This window comes from Xenopus tropicalis, chromosome 1 (genome assembly GCF_000004195.4).
Source record: "Xenopus tropicalis strain Nigerian chromosome 1, UCB_Xtro_10.0, whole genome shotgun sequence".
Taxonomy (NCBI): Eukaryota; Metazoa; Chordata; class Amphibia; order Anura; family Pipidae; genus Xenopus; species Xenopus tropicalis.
The window spans coordinates 44061393-44081139 of NC_030677.2; the positions used below are offsets into that span (position 1 = coordinate 44061393).

Genomic DNA, 19747 nt, shown 5'->3' on the forward strand with positions numbered 1-19747 from the left:
TACATTTCAATGCAGATAAACAGAGCTGCGGAAGGGAGTGGATCCACTTCTCTCAGCCTAAAAATAACACACAGGCTGAGAGAAGTGGAGCCAATGCTACATGTGCCCTTGTGTAAGGCCACTACTCACCTGCTGCACACTTGCAGATGTGTCAACAGTTGCACTTGTGTCGATCCCCGTGCTTGCATGCATTGTGATGCACTTTCGTACTCTCATGTGATGTGTGTTGATGTGTGCGCTTCTGCTAGGTCTTTTAAGAACACGCACACACTGGCATTATGTCTTCAGATCCTCTGGTTGCTTGCCCTCATTCTACGCTTGATCCAAGAAAAACCTTTTACCTTTTCTATCTTTCCTGTCTTAGCTTCTGCTAAAACAGACTTACAGACAATTATCAGCAGTTATCAGCATTGTCTATTTTTGTAGCCACGAACTAGCGAATCACACAGTGTAGCCTTTAGGATAATTGTATTGGCCCCTGCAGATGTATTTATAAAAATAAAAATAACTATTTGTAAAGGAGTTGATTACAGGGTTTGTATGTTTTAAATTATGCTATAATAAAGATGTATTGTGATTGTTTTGATTTTTAACTAAACTTGCCTCTGTAAACGGTTTACTTGACCCATAGCTGACCCACAAGCTTCCGCTGGCCCATGCAACTCTAGGCATTAAGGGTGGCAGGCCTAACTCTGCCCAGGGCCCTCCTACCACCTACTGTGGTTAAGGCAGGGGTAGAACATCAGATGGACTGGTCAGGAGAGTGACGTCACCAGCCATGGGCAGATTTAGGGATATCCAGAAAACAGATAGAGGATTGTGTCAGCCCAGCCCTGTCTTACCTGTGGGTTTTGGGCCAGGTCCCGTGAAATCCAGGCCCTGTGAAAACTTATGTAACTTCCATATCAAGCAATGATGAGCAGGTGGAAAGGGGTTCAACTGAGGGCAAACTCCACTGACCCCCAATAAACTGAATGCCTTATTAGCACATTAATCAATTGATCTCTTTATATAAACTGCTTATTACATAGTAACATCAGCTGCCAATAAAGTTCTTTAACTCCTACTATTTGTCTAATGTTCGACAGAGATACCAGAACTGGTGTATAATAAATAAAAGAGATCCTACTCTATCAAGAAAATCATCAAAAAAAACCCAAACATAACAGCTTTAAAAACTAGAAATTTATTTAAATTGTTAGAAAAAAGCAACAAGGTTAAAGCATTGCAAGGAAAGTGCATATTTATTAGCCAAAATGTCACATCAGTCTATTGATTGTCCCTTTGCCATACATCTTTGTACACTGGACATGTTACCCTGCACATTATAAGAATATAACAATATAAGTATTTAACAATATATGTATCTAATATAAGTATTAATATACGTATTTAATATTAAAAAAAAGTATTTAACAACATTTGTTAAATACAGAAAGAGTGCCTTCATAGAGGGCATGAAACACAGGATTTCCAATATACAGTATATCATACACTTAAAAGAAGGATTACACCAGGGGTGCTCAGACTTTGCTGAGGTGGGATATATTGGGTTATACTACAGTATGTGAATGAGTTGTAAGTGCAAAACAGATGCACACAGATTTTTGCAGAGTACCCCACCATACCTTACATCCAATAGGTGGTGATCATATCAAGTACAAAGAATTCCTATCCAAGTACAAATTAGGTCTCGATAAACTCTGTTCTTTCTGTAAAACTGGCATCTGATGGCACCATTGGTAAAAATAGAAGTTACATGTATCAAATGCAATGTCTGTAATAGGGTAATACAAACAGAGCAAAACCAAAACTCTGAATAAATCAATCATAGCTTCTGAAAGTAAAGCAGAATTACAAGGTACTTTCTTTCCATACAGTTGCTGCTATTTAGAATTAGATTGCAATGTTATATTTTTAAAGTATCTTTTACATTCTGTCTAGTAACCATTCAAAATTTTGTGATATACTGTGATATATGTATAAACATAGAACAAAATGACCAGCAATTATAATTAATAACCAGTATTAGTTGCCACCCCAGAATTAGAAATTAAATGCTTATGTGTTTCAGGCAGTAGGGGCAGTTTCTCTGTTCTTCAGCTTAATCCACATGCCATCTTGGGGGCGGAGAATGAGCTCTCCTAGAAGGCAAAGTTCCTCACGTTTTTGACTCGCCTCTACCCAGTAATTTCTAAGTATAGAGGATAAGACAACCTTTTCTTCCATCAGAGCAAAACGCTGACCTGAGAGACATAAAAAAATTATATCAATTAAAAAAAATGAATTTAAGTTAATGGCCATTATGTATTATATAATCTTTGTAATGTTCTAACCATAGTACATATGGCATTTTGATTACTATATATATATATATATATATATATATATACATACACACACAGACACACACATATATATATAAATAAATTGCAGCAGCTCTATGATGATGCTGGAATTCTGGGAGGGAAGTAATACTGTACATTGTATGTAATATCATGACTGATCTTTTGTGCTACTGCATATAGGCCCAGCCCAGGGTCACAGTCAATATCCTTGGCACAAAAACAAGACAGCAGTACAAAGCCCTGTAGAATAGTGCCATGGGCTGGTGCATTTTCAGCAAAGAGGAGTTCTTGCGGGGTCTGAATTAAGATATTATAATCACTGGGTGGTGCCTAACAAATTAGCAATGTAATAGCGCAATAATGTCTTCATACCCGCATTACACACTCCTGTGAAATACCTGCCTGTGATTGATGCTTTATGATTATCATAGTTTTCTGGCTCTGCATTCAGATTTTGCCTTACACAGTATCTTTTTCTTAGGCCTCCCAGTCTCCTCCCAACAGCCTATTCACTCTCAGTTTTATAATCCACAGCATAAAACTGTACCTTGGGGGAAGTTCTGATACAACTCAAGGTGTGACCAAAATCTAAATAAACTACTAATCATAGAGAAAAAACAACAGAGGGACAGATATTTCCCACCCAATTTGTGCTTATACCATGTATTAAAGACAGTAATACAAATAGTGTTGGGGTTGTGGCTCAGTGGTCGGCACTGCTGCCTTTTAGTGCTGGGAGTCTTGGGTTAGACCTGGGCAAAATCTGCAAGGGAGTCTGTATGTTCTTTTAGTGGCTGCATGCACTTCTTCCCACACTTCAAAAACATAAAGGCAGGTTAATTGGCTCCTGAGGAAACAGATCCCTTTGTGTTGTGTGCATGTGATTTGTAAACCATTGAGCATGAATGATGAGCAAATTCTGCAAAGGGAGGTATAAATGTGTTGGCGTTAAGGTTAGCGTGCCTTCTCCTAGAAAGCAGCTATCCCACAATGACCATGTACAAAAACTGCTAATTGTTCAGAAAACATGACTTCTCACCAATGCAGTTTCTGAGTCCAGCTGAAAAGGGAATATAGGCATATGGATTGCGCCCACTTGCATTTTCAGGAAAGAACCTTTCCGGTCTGAATTCTTCTGGTTCAGGAAAATATTCTGGATCACGATGCAGTGCGTAAGGAATAATGACAACATTCACTCCTTTTGGCACATGAAACCCTCCTGAAGAGAGAAATATAAAAAGACACAGTAAAGAATGATATGGTTGGAACAATCAGTGCACGGAGTATATTTTTTGGAACTTCTTATATTTATAAATAATACATAATATAAATATATATGTATAAAAACAGAGAGAATAAGACAAAGGGGAACATAAAGAGTTTAAAATATATGGGCCCCTTTCACCAATGATACACTCTCCAAAAAAACAAGATGGTCCGGACTACTCAAGAAACTGGGGCTGATTTATCAGCATAAATGCTAAAGTGCAGTTGCCAATTACAACCTAGAAACATCTAGTTTGAACTGTCTACTCCAATAAAAATTCACAGTTTGTGTCTGGCCACCCAGGCTTTTATTGAAACTGACAGTGTGATAGGTTATAGGCACTTTAGATTGTAAGCTCCAGTGTTGACAGATGAACAGTCTACGTAAAGTCCTGTGTAACATGTTGGCACTAACTAAAATATAGTAAATAATTAATATCATTACTTTTAATATTTAGCAGAGGACAGTTGTCTGAAGTCTGTCTACTCTTCGAATTAGAGCTGATGTACATTATATGTGCACTAAGGTCCTGCATGGCATTCTGTGCTAGTGCACATTCTTTGTTAGGCCTCTGCACTTGGAAACTGGAATGGAAATATATTTCTATTAGAGTTTTTTTAATCTAAATCTTATGTTTTGGAGTAAAATCTTAAAAGCATTACAGCTGCTGTACAGCTGGTCTGCCACTTATAGCAGGGTGGTATATGAGAGCTCATGAGTCAGAATCTTGGATAAAATAACCAAACACAAAATATGTCATAATCTCCCACAGATTTTTTTGCAATAGCAAAAGCACAAAGACACTCCATCTATCTCAGATCACATTATTATATTTAAAGCGTGTCTTACGGATACTGCAGTCTTCTGTAACTGTTCGACCAAACAACGGGACAGAAGGGTATATTCGAAGTGATTCTTTAATTACAGCTTCAAGATAGCGCAACTTCTTCAGATCATCCATTGTGACAGGACGGTCAGATTTACCTGTTTTTAATCAAATAAAACAAGTCATTCCATAAGCTGCAGTTGTGGTCCATATGTTTGAACAAACAAGTCTTCATTTATCAATAATTTCCAAAGTTCAGTCCTTTAGCATAGATCTATAATATTTTTTTAGCAGATTAATGGACTCTGAGGCAAGGCTGACCCTTGCAAATGATTGACAGTCACAGGTGCTATGGTATTTAAAGTGATACTTCAAAGGCTAAACCGACAAATAGAGCCACGTAAGGCAGAATGTTTAAATCTTGATAGCTTTTTAATAAAAAATATCTGCAGTACAGTATATTAGTAAAAATTGCAATAATTACTCTTGTCATGTCAGTCTTGCAATAACCAAGGCTTGAATACTAGGGGGTAAAACATATTGTGGCCGATTCACTTAAAGTCGATTAAACGAGCTAAAAATTTTATTGCTTCTTATTTTTGCGACTTAAAGCTTGATTCACTAAAAGGATACTAGTGATAATTAAAGGAGAAGAAAAGGCAAAGTCACTTGGGAGTGCCAAAATGCTAGGCACCCCTAAGTGACTTAAATCGCCTACCTTTTACCCCGGGCTGGTGCCCCTGTTCAGAGAGAACAGCACCAGCCCGGGGTACCTGCAGCGCTTCCTTCTTCCTGCTTTCGTGCGCGCGCATGCGCAGTAGAGTGAAAAAGCCGAACTTTAACAGAGAAGTCGGCTTTTCACTCAACTGCGCATGCGCCTGTCATTTAGTCCCAGCAAAACGAAGCAGGAAGGAGGAAGCGCATCGCTACAGGTACCCTGGGCTGGTGCTGTTTTCTCCTAACAGGGGCACCAGCCCGGGGTACAAAGTAAGCGATTAAAGTCACTTGGGGGTGCCTAACATTTTGGCACCTCCAAGTGACTTAGCCTTTCCTTGTCCTTTAAGAAGTGATGTTCTTGGCGTTATTTATCTTGCGATGACCAATTTTAAGCGGTATTTTCCGCACATGCAATATTAGCGCATGATATTACGCACGTAACCATTCGTTTTACTGAAAACTACTGTTCTGAAAATTACCATTTCCCTGAAAACTGGAGGATGCATCACTCTAGGATAATCAGAAGTTAATACTCAAGGTTTAGTTGTCTTGTAAGTGTACCAAAATCATGAAAGTTATTGGTGCTAATTGCACGGGGCAAATCTGCACCTGTGCTGGTAAATGTTGGCCTCTGAATAGGTGCTAGAAAGAGGTTTTGTGCATTTCTGCCTCTGTCCAATCTATCGATAATCAGCAGCTGTTACTCTAAGGGGCAGTAAAATACCACCACTTTCTATTCATTCCTATAGGGTTTTTAGAAATAACATAATAGACAATTAAGTGTCACTATCATTCTGATTTATGAAGTCCAACCTTACCAAAAACTTCATCCAGTTCTTTATGCACTTGTCTCTGAGCCTCTGGGTGTGAGCCAAGTAAAAACAAAGACCAGTTAAGGGCTGCAGCTGTTGTATCATGGCCCTAAATATTCAAATAGATTGATATAAAAAAAAATCAGGAGTTACATTAAGCCTTTTCCTACCATTTAAGTTTATGGCTCTTACACTAAAAAAAATAGTTTTACTATACGCACCCTCAAGGTTACATTAGTACATACTGGGTATCATTTCTTTCTGTCGTCTGATACAGTTGCAAACTTTCCACCAGGTCTAGTAACCGACAGCAACCAATAAACATGCAGCTTTCAGTGGTAACCTGTTTAAGAACAAACATCTGCCCTGGTTGCTAGGGGTTACTCAACCTTGTACATATTCTGCAACTTTTATTTTACTTTCGTTTGTCTTACTAATGACCCCTATTAGTGAGGTGCCTCAACAATAGGAAGCAGTAGCTTTCTTAGTATCCATGGATGTGACTCTGGCCTGTGACTTGCATGATCTGGAGGTACAGCAACACTTATATCATTTTTGTTCAATGCACGTGTTTTATCTGTGCATTTCTCATTAACTGCAATGGAAAGGGATTTTTAAGTGTTTTGTTGCCTCAACAAAATACAGGTAACTAAACTTATTAAACACTTGTAACCTCTATTTCAGCTCAATAGCTGCCTTCCCAGACTAGTACCAGTAGAACATGGGTTACACTGTACTCTCTTACCCAGAATGGGCCTTCGCTAAGTGGAAGAGGAAGGTGAGGGAGTTGTGAAACTACACCTCTCTTGCTGCTATACAGAAAAATGAAAACAGAGGGCGCCAGAGGTTCTTGCAAATAACAAAATAATAATGTGTTTATTGAACATCCACAGGGTTACTCACAATACATCTTCAGAGGCCAGTGGTACAGGCAACACATACAGAGTGTAATACAGACTGACACTCCCCTGCGGACAGACTTGGCAGGAATCTCACTTCACCTTTGCGACACACCCCATAGTGGATCAGTGAATTCTCTATCCTGATTCCCTTGAATCTATCACTTGAATCCCTAAAGATACTTCCAAAACTGCAAGTCCATGCAGGAGCTCAGACCTGCTCTTTCTAGCTCAACCCTAACTGCCTTACACTCCTAGGGGCAGATTTACTAATGCACGAACGCTCGGAGCGTTCATTTGAATGCTCCGAGAGTATTTTCGCCGACTTTTTCAACGCTTGCACGGCTTTTTCGTATGCTTGCAAGAAAAAATCAGAAAGGTTTTTCCACTGTTTACAATCATTCGGTATGAAAATTTTGTGACTTTCGGATCGCCAATACGTTATTATCGTGACTAATACGATTTTTTCGTAAGCATTTTCGTGATATTTGCGCTCTTCAGAAATTTTCGTATCCAATCCGAATTTTTCCCATTCGTGATTCGAACTCGTGATTTGATTAATCTGCCCCCTAGAGTGTACTATAAAGGGAGCTACACCTGCCATTATCTAATTATTTAAAGTTCACCACGTTTTGAGTTCTACAGAAAGACATGTATTTGGTACCTTATTAAATAGTTTTGCTATTTATTGTTAGATCCCACATTCAAAACTGTCTAATATAATATCTTTGGATTCAGTCTTGTTCTGTCTGACTTCAGTGAAGTTGGTGTTACACTTAAATGATCTTAAGCACATATTCTTGAAAAGATCTGGAGCAAATGTTTAAAAAATGTAAAATCTCTTTGTGTCTTTTTATTGGGTAAAAACAGCAGCTGTAAGTCGACAATGACCATTAATGCTTTACTATAAACTTTACATAGTGAAAAGAAGTAATTCCATGTTACCTCAAACATGAAGGTATCAACTTCCTCACGGATATCCATGTAGCTCATTTTATTGCCCGCATCATCTGTTGCCATTAGAAGCATATCTAGAAATGCACTTCTTTTCTTGGGCTTGTCTGACTCAGGATCACTATCACAATGTTCTTTTTTTTGTTCTCCCATTTTCTTAAGCTCTTCTGCTCTTTCTAGAATAGCCTTTTCATACAGAAGAGTAGAAAAGTCAGTGAGATTAAACACAGGCTCTCCAGTCATACAGTATACATACACATGCACATACACATATATGTATATATGAAAAACAAATGTATGATACAGATTCTGTCACCTGAGTCCCATTTTATCAATTTAATTTTTTCAACATGGGCTAATTTATAATGATGGTATTGTTCTACAGATAGAGTATCTGTATACCCAATAGGCGTATACTGTGTTCTCTTTCCTTTCTCTATAAAATGTAACAATGTAACAATGTATGTATAAATAAAAATAACTGGAAAAATAAAATGGCCATTTGAAAAAACTTTCACTGTAACTGACAGCCCTTTTGATTAAACACAAACAGAATTATAGTGGATTCTAGAATACAAAATATGCAGGAACATTGTTATATTGTTTATATGGTTGCATAAATGTTTACAGGGTAACCCTTTTGAAATAAAAAATAACAAAAGTGGTATAAAGGTGATACCTTTATTGGCTAACTAAGATAACCATAGCAAGCTTTCAGGACGTTTTAGTTCCTTTTTCAAGCTGATTACCCAGATTATGGTTGCATACAAAGAGCATAAGATGCAATAGAGTGATAAACAGTTTGAAAATATATTTGACAAAAAGGCCAACTTTTTGAGGTTTCGGGAGAATGAAAAAAATTATAGTACTATAGTCCCAATGTGTTTTAGCTATGTATTTTAATATTCTGATGGACACATTTGAATTTATACAAATTTACAAAGTACCAGGATGAGTCAGTTACCTTATCAGTAAAGGAGTGGAGGATTTTTAGGTTTTTATCATGCTCCTTTCCATCTCTCAAGTGTGCATACAAAAAGTCAAGCCATAACCATGGCATTTTCTGTCTGCGCTGAATAATATCACTCATCCTAAGGGAAAAAAGCAGCTATGACTAAAACAACCAAAGTTCTCCCTTCGGTGAGAATTCATTGGCAATATCTTGCAATGCTCTACATCTTATTTACAAATGGAGGGCATAGTAAAAAGGAGAAGTTTTTAAAGGAGAAGCAAAGGCTATTAAAGAGTTAATCTTAAAATGCAGGTATACCTTCAGTTGTCTCAATAGTGCCCTTAAGTCTCCCCATATTTCTCCCGTTCAGAGGATCAGAAGCCAAACAGTAAGGAAAAATGCTGAGCTGGGTAGAGAAGATTCCCGTAATGCATGCAAGGCAGGTAGGGGGAGAGGCAAGCGGGGTGTTGGGTAGAGTAAAACTGAAACAAAGCGATGGTTGAGACAGAAGTGAAGATAGAAGCCGGCAAGAGGATGCGGGCGGGGGGGGATTGCTGACAAGAGGACACGAGCACACAAGCCGGCGGTGGATACACATAAGAACGCAGCTGCTGGGGGGGAGACACAGAAGGACGCAGGGGGGAGGGCCTCCCTTGTTAAAGGTGGCGGCGCCGTTCACTGAAACAAGTATGTAGAATGTAGCAGGTGTATCTCTGTAAATCCTTCATTAGGCAAGCTAGAAATATAGCATTTTTACACAGCAATAGTAGTACTATTTAATAGTGTGCACCCCCCCCCCCACCCCCGCTCCCCTCAGTGCTCGCCTGGTCCTTCTGTGCTTCTGTGTCCTCTGCGTCTGTGTGCGCGCTCACAGGGGCCAGGGTAGGGGAAAGGAGTGGAGCATGTCACTGAAAAGAGCAATGCACATGCGCCGCCTACAGTGTCCTGGTTGTAGGGTCTGAGCAGGAGCGATGCATTATGGGAATCCTGTTTACCCAGTTCAGTGTTTTTTCTTCCTGTTTGGCTTCAGATCTTCTGAACAGGTGAAATATGGGGAGACTTAAGGGCACTATTGAGACAACTGAAGGTAAGCCTGCAGCTTGAGATTAACTCTTTGGTAGCCTTTCCTTCTCCTTTAAGTATAAAAATGTAAATGGCCTACTAATACCTTCTGTTTCTAGAGTAACTTAAAAGGGGAGCTAAAAATATTAATTCATGTAAAGTTTCTCAGTGCCTGAGTGCTTAGATTAATTTTCTATTTTTAGCGGTTTCTGAGATATTAGCAGTTTTAGACAGCTCAGCAACTCTCTTTAAAGACCAAGAGTGTGTTCAACCCTAACTATCTATGCATTGTCCATGCACTTCTTGGATTCAGTTAAACATAGGGTTGCTGATTTTCAGTTGAGCCAGAAGTCTGGTATTAGAAGCCCTAACTGCTTATATCTCAGAAACCACTAAAAATACATCATGTCTTTGGCACTGTGGATGACATTACTCCCTAATCAGCATCACCAGGCCCAGATTTGTGGAGAGGCCACAAAGGCCCGGGCCTAGGGCAGCATAAACCTGGGGGTGGCATGCCACCCCGCCACACTAAAATCTTGAAATTTTTGTTCCCATACGGAGCAATGGGGACCACTCCGAACTGCTCCATATGCAAGTGCGGCCTTCCACTGCTCACGCATGCTCACTCCCTGGGGGAAGGTGCGACCGGGGCGGCCAGTTTGGAAATCCGGCCCTGAGCATCATGCATCCTTTATAGAACATCACTGTTTTATGCTAAGAAAAGTATCCTCTTTCAATGGATGGCACACTCTCCCCCGACATTTGCCAGCTGGCTCAATTTACTTAAAGCCCTTCTGCCACTGATACAACTCACCTACATAGCAAAGGGATGCCCTCAAAAGTATGACAAGGTATGGGGAACATGGGCTGAAGCCATGGAATAACACCACACGATCCTCCCTGGAAATTTGAACCCCCACCGGTAATCCCAAATCCTCCCCTTCTTTAAAAGAAGGCAGAACATTACCTCGAGTAGGATATTACTGATTATCTAAACCAATGTACCGTATATATCCTGACATGGAAAGAACACGCTTGTAGAACCAATGTCAAAATGTTTTTTTGTTGTTTTATGTTACAAATGCATAAATAAACACCTTTGAAAAAAAAAATATATCATGTCTAAGAGGTGATTCAACAGAAAAATGACCCACCCCTTATATAATGTGAGGTGGAGGTCACATTCTCTGCCACATGATCCAAGATATTTATACGTATAGGATCTATTATATGAAATGCTTAGAACCTGGGATTTTCTGACTAAGGAATCTGTAATTTGGATCTCCATACCTCATGGCTGCTAAAAAAATAATTTAAACATTAAAGAAATGCAATGGGATTGTTTTTCCACCAATATGGATTCATGAAGCTTAGTTAGGGCCAAGTACAAGGCACAGTTTTATTATTACAGAGAAAAAGGAAATAATTTTTAAAAATTCAAATTACTTGCTTGAAAATGGATTCTATGGAGATGGAGTTCCCATAATTTTCTGGATATCATAAGTTTTCTGGATACCAGGTTTTCACATAAGGGATCCCATACCTTTCATATACCTTCCACACTTGGGGCACCCTAAGATCACCCACCATCCTATAGCTCAGATATAGATACTTTCTCCCATAGTTTATGGTTGCCGTACACTTGACTGAAACGTTCTAAAATATAGCTATAATACATTCCATTAGTGATATTAAGTATTTTTAAACACATACTTGTAAATAGCTTGAACATATTCAGAATCTCTATTGCTTTGTGCTTGTATTTTCCTCCCCATGGCTGTTTCTAAGGATTGAAAAGATAAACGCATAGTAAGCACTATGAAACTTTTTATTCCTTTTTTGGGGCTGTAAATTGTGGTTTCAATATTCCATACTGATGAATGTACCAGTCATTATTTTTTATTGTTGATGATTTAAGGTTTCTGATTGCCCTGTGGGGAAGTACATCAGGGCTTTTACACTTTTCCAGGACCACTAAAAAATCAAACATAACTGAGATGTATTAAAAGGTGCACATAACCTACAGTTTATAGTAAGCTATAGCAAAGTATCTATTTGTTAAAAGCAAACATTTGAGCAAAAGTTATGTTTTTACACAAATCCCATCTACTGCCATTTGCACTACTGGCTGCAATTATCCATTGCCCTCCTTTTTCCCCATTTCTAGATGGTTTCTGAACTTGGCTGCCATTCCTCTCCTTGGATATTCCTGCAATTATGATGGGTGACTTCAGTATCCCATTTGATATTGATGGGTCACATGCCTCCAACATTTTCAGTCAAACCTGCTCCTATGAGTTCAAACAGCGAATCTCATCCCCCATCTTCTAACCCTTTCTCATATTCAAACATTGTTATAATTCCAAGCAACTGTTCAACACTTTAAACTGTGTCCTTCACCCGCCCACTCCACTTGCTGCCACCCATCTCTATTGGTCAATCTCTGTCCTTCCTTTCTCCTAAAAAATTACTTGTGCACAGTGAAATCTCAGAATATGTATCATATAACTCTGTAACTCTGTATATAAATCTGTTTCCATCCCCAGCATTCTTCAAGAATGATCTGCTTGCTGCTAAATCCAAAGTTCATTACTCTTGCTCATTACTCTCGCTTTTCTTACACTGAAAAAAGATTTTCAATTCTTCTCTCACCCTAAAGTTGATGGTTATTTGTGCAAAGTTAATTGAAAGATTTTAGTTTAACTCCAAGTTACCTGATATAATGTCCAATGCACATAGTGTCACATCCATAAAGCAATCAAAAGACTCCCCATCAACATGCGTCTGGAGCTTCTCCACTAATATCTTGGATTGTTCATTCATGACTTCCAAAAACTCAGAGAGAATTGCAAAATGAAAGGTTGGAGTTATCATCTTTCTTCTTGAACGCCACTTTTCCCCTGTACTAAGAGTGAAACAAACAATGAAACACTAAACAGTTTCTACCTGGGGCTCATGCACACAGGACATATTGCCAGGAATCTGTATTCTTACTTCCTATTAAGAAGGGTGGGAGAGCGGATGTGACTGGAGCAGCAATGAGAATGGCACAAATGAGAGACAACAAGGGAGTTTAACAGCTGCGACCGCTATAGCACCTCAGTAGAGAATCACTGGTGCTGGATTTTTTTTGTAGGGTCTTATATTCTGCTTGGAGCTCTTGTTTGCCCAGTAGAAAAGATTTTTATTCAACATTGTAGTTCCGCTCATACCCTGCCTCAAATCACTGATGTTATAACAGTTTTTTTGTGTGCTGGAACTTTTTCCAGCACTCTTTCACCAATAGAGAAAGCACTTTTTTTTGTGAGAACAAATTTTACACCCAACTTAGCAGGCTGGCCAACCGCTCATTAATTTATTGTAGGCACCCAAGGGCCGCCCCCCCTAAAGCTCAGGTGCCTGTATATAAATACAGCCCTAAGCACAGCAGGTGGAATGTAGCAGGCCAAAACTGTGCTCCCTCACCAATACTACCTGCCCAATATATTATACTAAGACCAAAGGTCTTAGAATAACTCAGAGTTAAGGTTTGTTTTGACTGAATCCTGAGGCCCTAACCCAAACTATAAAAATCAGCACTATTATTTATCCTGTAATTTTTGTGGCGGGTAGATTTGTCATGGCACCATCAACTCATCTTTTCTCATCACTCTAGAAAACGTGTTTTTACTACTCCTGAGTCCAATGATGGTGTCATTTACAGCATACTATAATTTGAAATGGGCATATTAAACCTGGACACACTGCTTACTCATGACAAAAACCATTTCCTGATAAAGAATACTTGTGCAAAAGTTGTTTTCAGAGACAGTTTAGAAGCCAGTAGTGAGTATTCCAAGTGAACATGTGAAAGGGTTGTCTGGATAATCTTGGATACTGTACCTGCCAACTGTACATGAAATTACATGAAGGCAAAATTACTTTTGGAACACATAATTTATTAAAGGAGAAGGAAAGGCTAATAAAGTGTTAATCTTAAGCTGCAGGCACACCTCAGTTCTCTCAATAGTGCCCTTAAGGCACACCATATTTCTCCTGTTCAGATGATCAGAAGCCTCATAGGAAAAAAAAACACTGAGCTCTGTAAAGAAGGTTCCCATAATGCCTCGCTCCTGCACCAAGACCAAGACCCCTGTACATACCCAGTTTGTTAGACTACTGTATGAGGAAGCTTCCTGCTGATTGGCTCAGATCCACATTCCTAAAGAGGGGGAGTGAATTCTTAGCATTCTTGAGGGAGGGAGGAGCAGGAGAGGAGAGAGAGCTGTGCAGGAAAAAAAGAGACGAGAATTTTTTTTTCTTTTGATAGAGGATTTCTGTGAGTGCTTATGGCTGTATTTACATAGACCTTTCTGATAAAGCTTACTTAGTTTTTACCTTTCCTTCTCCTTTAATAAATGAGCATGTTACTTACTCCTCCCCTTAGCAAACTATGAAAAAGCAGAACATTAGTTAAGAATCTAAATCTCTGATTATGAGTACCTTGTTAGCAGTCCTTTACCAAGCCAAGGGTGAAGAAATTTATAGAGGAAAGCCTTGTCCATATGTTTAGATGAGCTCAGAACTGGCTAAACAGAGGAAACACATTTTAAATGTAAAAGTATATTTCAATGGGGTCTGAAAACAGTTACAAGTTAAATAAATCTATTTTGCACAAACATTGTGTTCTGTCTAGATTGCACTATGCATATAAACAATTATTAAAAATAATTTAAATATATAACTATGCTCTTGATCTAATGAGGACGAATGCAACTTATAATAATAATAATAATTATGGCCAAAAACCCCAGTTGAAGGTTTGGTAAAAGTGCAATTTAAAGGCAAGATCTAGACAGCAATCAAGACCTGCGATACAATAAGTTGAAGTTAGAAAGAGTGAGTATTCCACCACTAATGTAACAGTACAATCAATAGTTTATGCACAGCAACAGCAAAATACAAAAGTACGTTCATAGTATGGCACTGTGCTCTCTTAACCAGCTAAGGAGTGCAGCCATCAGTGTAATCGACACCGGATGGACCCAGAGAAATACATTACACGCTGGTGCCTGCGGATAAGAGAATGTGTCCCTCCAAAATCTGAAAGTTGTTCCTGCACCCGGAAGGACTGATGCAGGTGGGTGCAGGCACATGCAGCATATTTCAGTCAGAAACAGCATAGTCAGGCAGTTTCCGGGCCGAAGCAATACTTCCAGGTGCAGGCACAACTTTTACATTTTTAAAGCAATCGGGGCAGATTCTTAGCCTGTGCTCATCTGCAGGCTGAGAATCCGTTTCATGTGGCACTAGCCTAATTAATTGTTTGGTGCTTACATAAGAAAGATTCTGTTTAGTTCCATGCTGAGCTCTTTAGCCAGTTAAGGGGGCACAGTGTTATAATGTTGGCGTATATGAACATACTTCTGTGAGTATACTGAAATCACTTTAATCAAATATGTGAATTAATACAGGTATCGGACCTTTTATCCAAAATGCTCAGGATCTGGGGTTTTCCAGATAAGGAGTCTTTCCGTAACTTGGATCTCTATACCTTAAGTCTACTAAAAAATCATTTAAACGTTAAATAAACCCAATAGGACTGTTCTGCCTCCAATAAGGATTAATTACATCTTAGTTGGGATCAAGTACAAGGTACTGTTTTATTACAGAGAAAAAGGGATATCATTTTATTATTTGCTTATAATGGAGTCTATTGGAGGTGGCCTTCCTGTAATTCTGAGCTTTCTGGATAACGGGTTTCCAGATAACTGATATTAAACCTGTACATTATTTTATTGTGCTGCCACAAGCTCTATACTAGGAAAGCTTTCTCACTTATGTGTTTGAGTTTATTTTAGATTCTGCGCTGTGACTATTTTTAACACTTTTTTACTTTCAGAATACCCAGTAGGTTTAAAATACCATTTTTACAGTAATTGCAGCTGAGTGCATTCAACTGTTTAACCTGAACCTGGCTGTACTGGGGGCTGCTACTGACCTAGGCACTGGACCTCAGCCCCATCCCCTCATTATCAGCGTATATGCAAATATACCTTCTGTACCGCACTAATAACAGAGGATGAGGGTTCCCCTCAGCTTCATTTCTTTTGCAGGTATTTTATTTACCATATAGACACCTTATATAAGAGTCAAGCCCCTGAAGCTGCTTCCTGGCACGCACCCTTGGGTGCCTTTATGGTAAATATGGTTAGATAGAAAGAGAATTCTTGAATATAGCTGAAGTGGTGGAAAATGACTGTAGAATTATAAATAAGCACTGTGCAGTTGTGGAAGCAGAATAGGTTAGTTTGACCCTTTCTGCTTCTTTCTCTCCTTTCTCTATGTAACTAATTTCATGTTTCTGTCACACTATGTCAATTCTACATATCTGTTTTAATATGGTATCTGCCTGTAACACCTAAAACTAGGAATGAAGAGGACCCAATACTCTCTAAATACATCCCCTTGCATGAAAAAAGGAAATACTTTTAAATAATTTCATAGACATTATGCAAGTCCTTCTCTATTTAGGTTTAAAAGGTTCCAGAGGTTTGGTTTGAGAGTCATTAAGAGCATACGTTTTCCTTTTGTGGCCGAAAATATAATTGCATGACTGGCATAAGCAGGAGCTTACCAGATATTTTCCCCCAAAACACTTGAAGCTCTAATAGTCACAAAAGCTGGCTCTACAAAATTTACAGGTGGATTTGTTCATTTGTTCATTACAAAATGCAGTACACCTGAAACAGTACTTACCTCTACAGTATCTGCATGGTAGACTACTATAAAGGGAATTGTGCCAATCCAAACCTTTAGAAGTGGTTGCAATCTATAGCTCTCGGTGTATTCGCAGATCTGGAGAAAGAAATCTGTAAAGTAAAAAAAAAATAGGTATAATATAAGCACATTTCATTTTGTTATTACAACGTATCATTAAAGGGGGACCAAAATTTGTTAAAAAGCCCACACAACACAGAAATCCCTAATATACCTATCACTGTAATGTGTTCCTTCAAAAACTATGAATAAATACCATTTTTATATGTTAAAATCCAGCTGCAAGAGGAGGAGAGACTAAAACATTGATGTTACTTCTCCACAGCTTATAGACAGCATGCAGGAGCTACATAATCCATAATGCTTTGCACTGTGATGTTCCTTTCCTTATTGACATCATGTGTGCATGGAATTGTGGGACATGGAGGATGCAGGCTGAGGAAAATTGTCTACTGTTACATGTTTTTTGTAACATTTTTTTTTTTTTTTTGAGTCTCAAAGTAGTCAGTGGGATCAGCAGGAGAACAGGAGGTCAAGCTTAGGTAACTGTTCCAAACCAATCTTGTCTGTAGTGATTAAATTCATATTTAAATTCTGAACAATTGTTTCCTAGGGAACAAGGCAAACATGCAAAAGTTCCCTACTGGTGAGACCATTTAAAGGAACAGTAACTCCAAAAAACAAAAGTTTAGAAATTGAATTACAATATAATATACTGTTGCCCTACACTGGTAAAAGTTGTGTGTTTGCCTCATAAAGACTACTATAGTTTATATAAATAAGCTGCTGTGTAGCCACGGGGGCTACACAAAAGATTATTTATATAAACTATAGTAGTCTTTCTGTAGCAAACACACAACCTTTACCAGTGCAGGGCAATAGTGCATTATATTTTAACTACTTTAAAGCTCTTTTTATTTTTTGGTGTTATTGTTCCTTTAAGAACCACCACCCTGAAAACTTGTTTTGCCAACTTGTCTGCCAACTAGCAGACCGAATGCCCCAACCCACTGTCCTGATCTCTGCTGAAGGTTAGTGCCACACCACAGATTGGAAACTTCTGGCTTAATAGAATCATTGGCTCAAAGTTTATGACACAGTACAGAATAATTCACATCTGATATACCCTAAATGTACTATTTTTACCTATATTCTTTTCTTAATACAAGTCCTAGAATCGCACTTTAATCTGAGGCGGCTGTGGGGGGGGGATGCTGGGAGAGCACCAGGGCTATGTACCCCAGGGCTGCTGGGCCCTGCCCCACCCTAACAGCAAACAGTTAGCACGCATGCGCAACCCAGTGCCAGCTAGCACGCCGCGCTATATACATGGATAGGTGTAGCCCAGGGCGTGGGACCCACCGGGGCGGCGGAACAAACACTTCCCACCGATTATTAAAGACAAAAAGGTGACAAAAGCGGGGAGGAATGTGTGTATGCAAAAAGCAATATGAAAGGCGCAGTCCATTTGCAGTGGGCTGTCCCGGCCCTGGAGCCACAAGTACCTCCTCCGTTATTCTTCAGGAACAGCGCGTCGCCAATGAGTGGGTAATTGGGACCGGGGCCCGGGATCGGTTTCAAAATTCTGCGTTTGCGCACGTAGTCCTGCAGGGCAGGAAGAATGGAGAGGGCCAGCAGGGTCAGCAGCACCACGGCCGCCGCCAGCCACACCAACAGATGGACTTCTCCCCTCAGCTCCATGGCTATGTCTTGCAGTGAAACACAGGCAAGTGGCGGGATGTGCAGCAGCGCTGAGGTATCTCCCCTTGGCTCCCAGAGTATGAAGTTAGCCAAGCAGCAGCCGCCAGACTGGGCAGTAGGACACTTCCTATCCCTCCTACTACACTGCTCACATGCTTATTCTTGTAATATCAACACGTATGCTCCGCCCCCTCGTACTGCAGCGGTGATACAGTGCTGTGCTACCTCATAGTAACAAACACATGCTGAGACTGCACTGAGCCTGTACTGAGGGTCTCTGTGTGTAATGCAGCCACCCTGTCAGCTGATACAGTGCCCTACCTACCTCATACTAAGTGACATACTGTACCAGCCTATACTACTGGAGTACCCACATATACACCGCAAGAAAGTTTTGCACCTCACTGCCACCTGAGGCAAAGCAACCCTGCTGACCAGGTCAGTAAAATACCAGCCAGGTGGCAACCCTACTCAGGTGCCATATTATTATATTGTTACAGTAGCACCATATTTTTCACCCCTCCTACTGTAAGAGTACAACAGTAACAGTGCACATGCACCTCAGTTAAAATTAGCATTTGTGTGTGCAGTGTCACAGTGGTGTTTATACTCTATTTGCTTTTGTTTGTGTGGATTCTTTACACTTAGGGCCGTGAAAGATAGGGAGATTAGTCGCCGTGCAACAAATCTCCCTTGTCGCTGGTAACTAATCTCCCCGAAATTCCATCCCACTGGCTAGAATGTAAATCGCCGGTGGGATGGCATATGCAGAGATTTGCAGAAATCACCAAAGTTCCCAGTCATGCCCTTAACTCAGGTTTCTTCCACAAACATACTGGCACAGGTTCCTACACTGGGCAGCCCCCGTGTACCTCCTGCTTCCTACACTGGGCAGCCCCCGTGTACCTCCTGCTTCCTACACTGGGCAGCACATGTGTACTCCTGCTTCCTACACTGGGCAGCTCACACCTCAGAGCAGCACCAGCATTGTTTCATGTACTGCCTGCCCTATGTTTCCTGTGTGTATGGCACACACAGGCAGCATAAGGCAGACAGAGCAGAGAAGAGCCTGTGTGTGCCATACTCTGCCTGCCCTATGCTGCCTGTGTGTGCCATACTCTACCTGCCCTATGATGCCTGTGTGTGCCATACTCTGCCTGACCTATGCTGCCTGTGTGTGCCATACTCTGCCTGCCCTATGCTGCCTTTGTGTGCCATACTCTGCCTGCCCTTCCCTGCCTGTGTGTGCCATACTCTGCCTGCCCTATGCTGCCTGTGTGTGCCATACTCTACCTGCCCTATGATGCCTGTGTGTGCCATACTCTGCCTGACCTATGCTGCCTGTGTGTGCCATACTCTGCCTGCCCTATGCTGCCTTTGTGTGCCATACTCTGCCTGCCCTTCCCTGCCTGTGTGTGCCATACTCTGCCTGCCCTATGCTGCCTGT

The 19747-nt window shown here is 40.1% G+C and overlaps 1 protein-coding gene across 2 annotated transcripts in view; it reads right to left on the reverse strand.

The window, feature by feature from the left end:
* Positions 1-1163: 1163 nt before the first annotated feature.
* Positions 1164-19747, reverse strand: part of cyp4v2.2 (cytochrome P450 family 4 subfamily V member 2, gene 2) — a 29732-nt gene continuing 11148 nt past the window's right edge. Inside the window, 11 exon segments of one of the 2 annotated variants that reach the window (NM_001079199.1) lie at positions 1164-2246; positions 3388-3567; positions 4465-4599; positions 5977-6079; positions 7815-8009; positions 8788-8914; positions 11554-11623; positions 12555-12745; positions 14323-14408; positions 16579-16691; positions 18105-18374. In NM_001079199.1, coding sequence (NP_001072667.1) covers positions 2071-2246; positions 3388-3567; positions 4465-4599; positions 5977-6079; positions 7815-8009; positions 8788-8914; positions 11554-11623; positions 12555-12745; positions 14323-14408; positions 16579-16691; positions 18105-18300 — 1572 coding nt within the window. In that variant the 5' untranslated portion in view covers positions 18301-18374 and the 3' untranslated portion in view covers positions 1164-2070. 2 annotated transcript variants of the gene reach the window in all.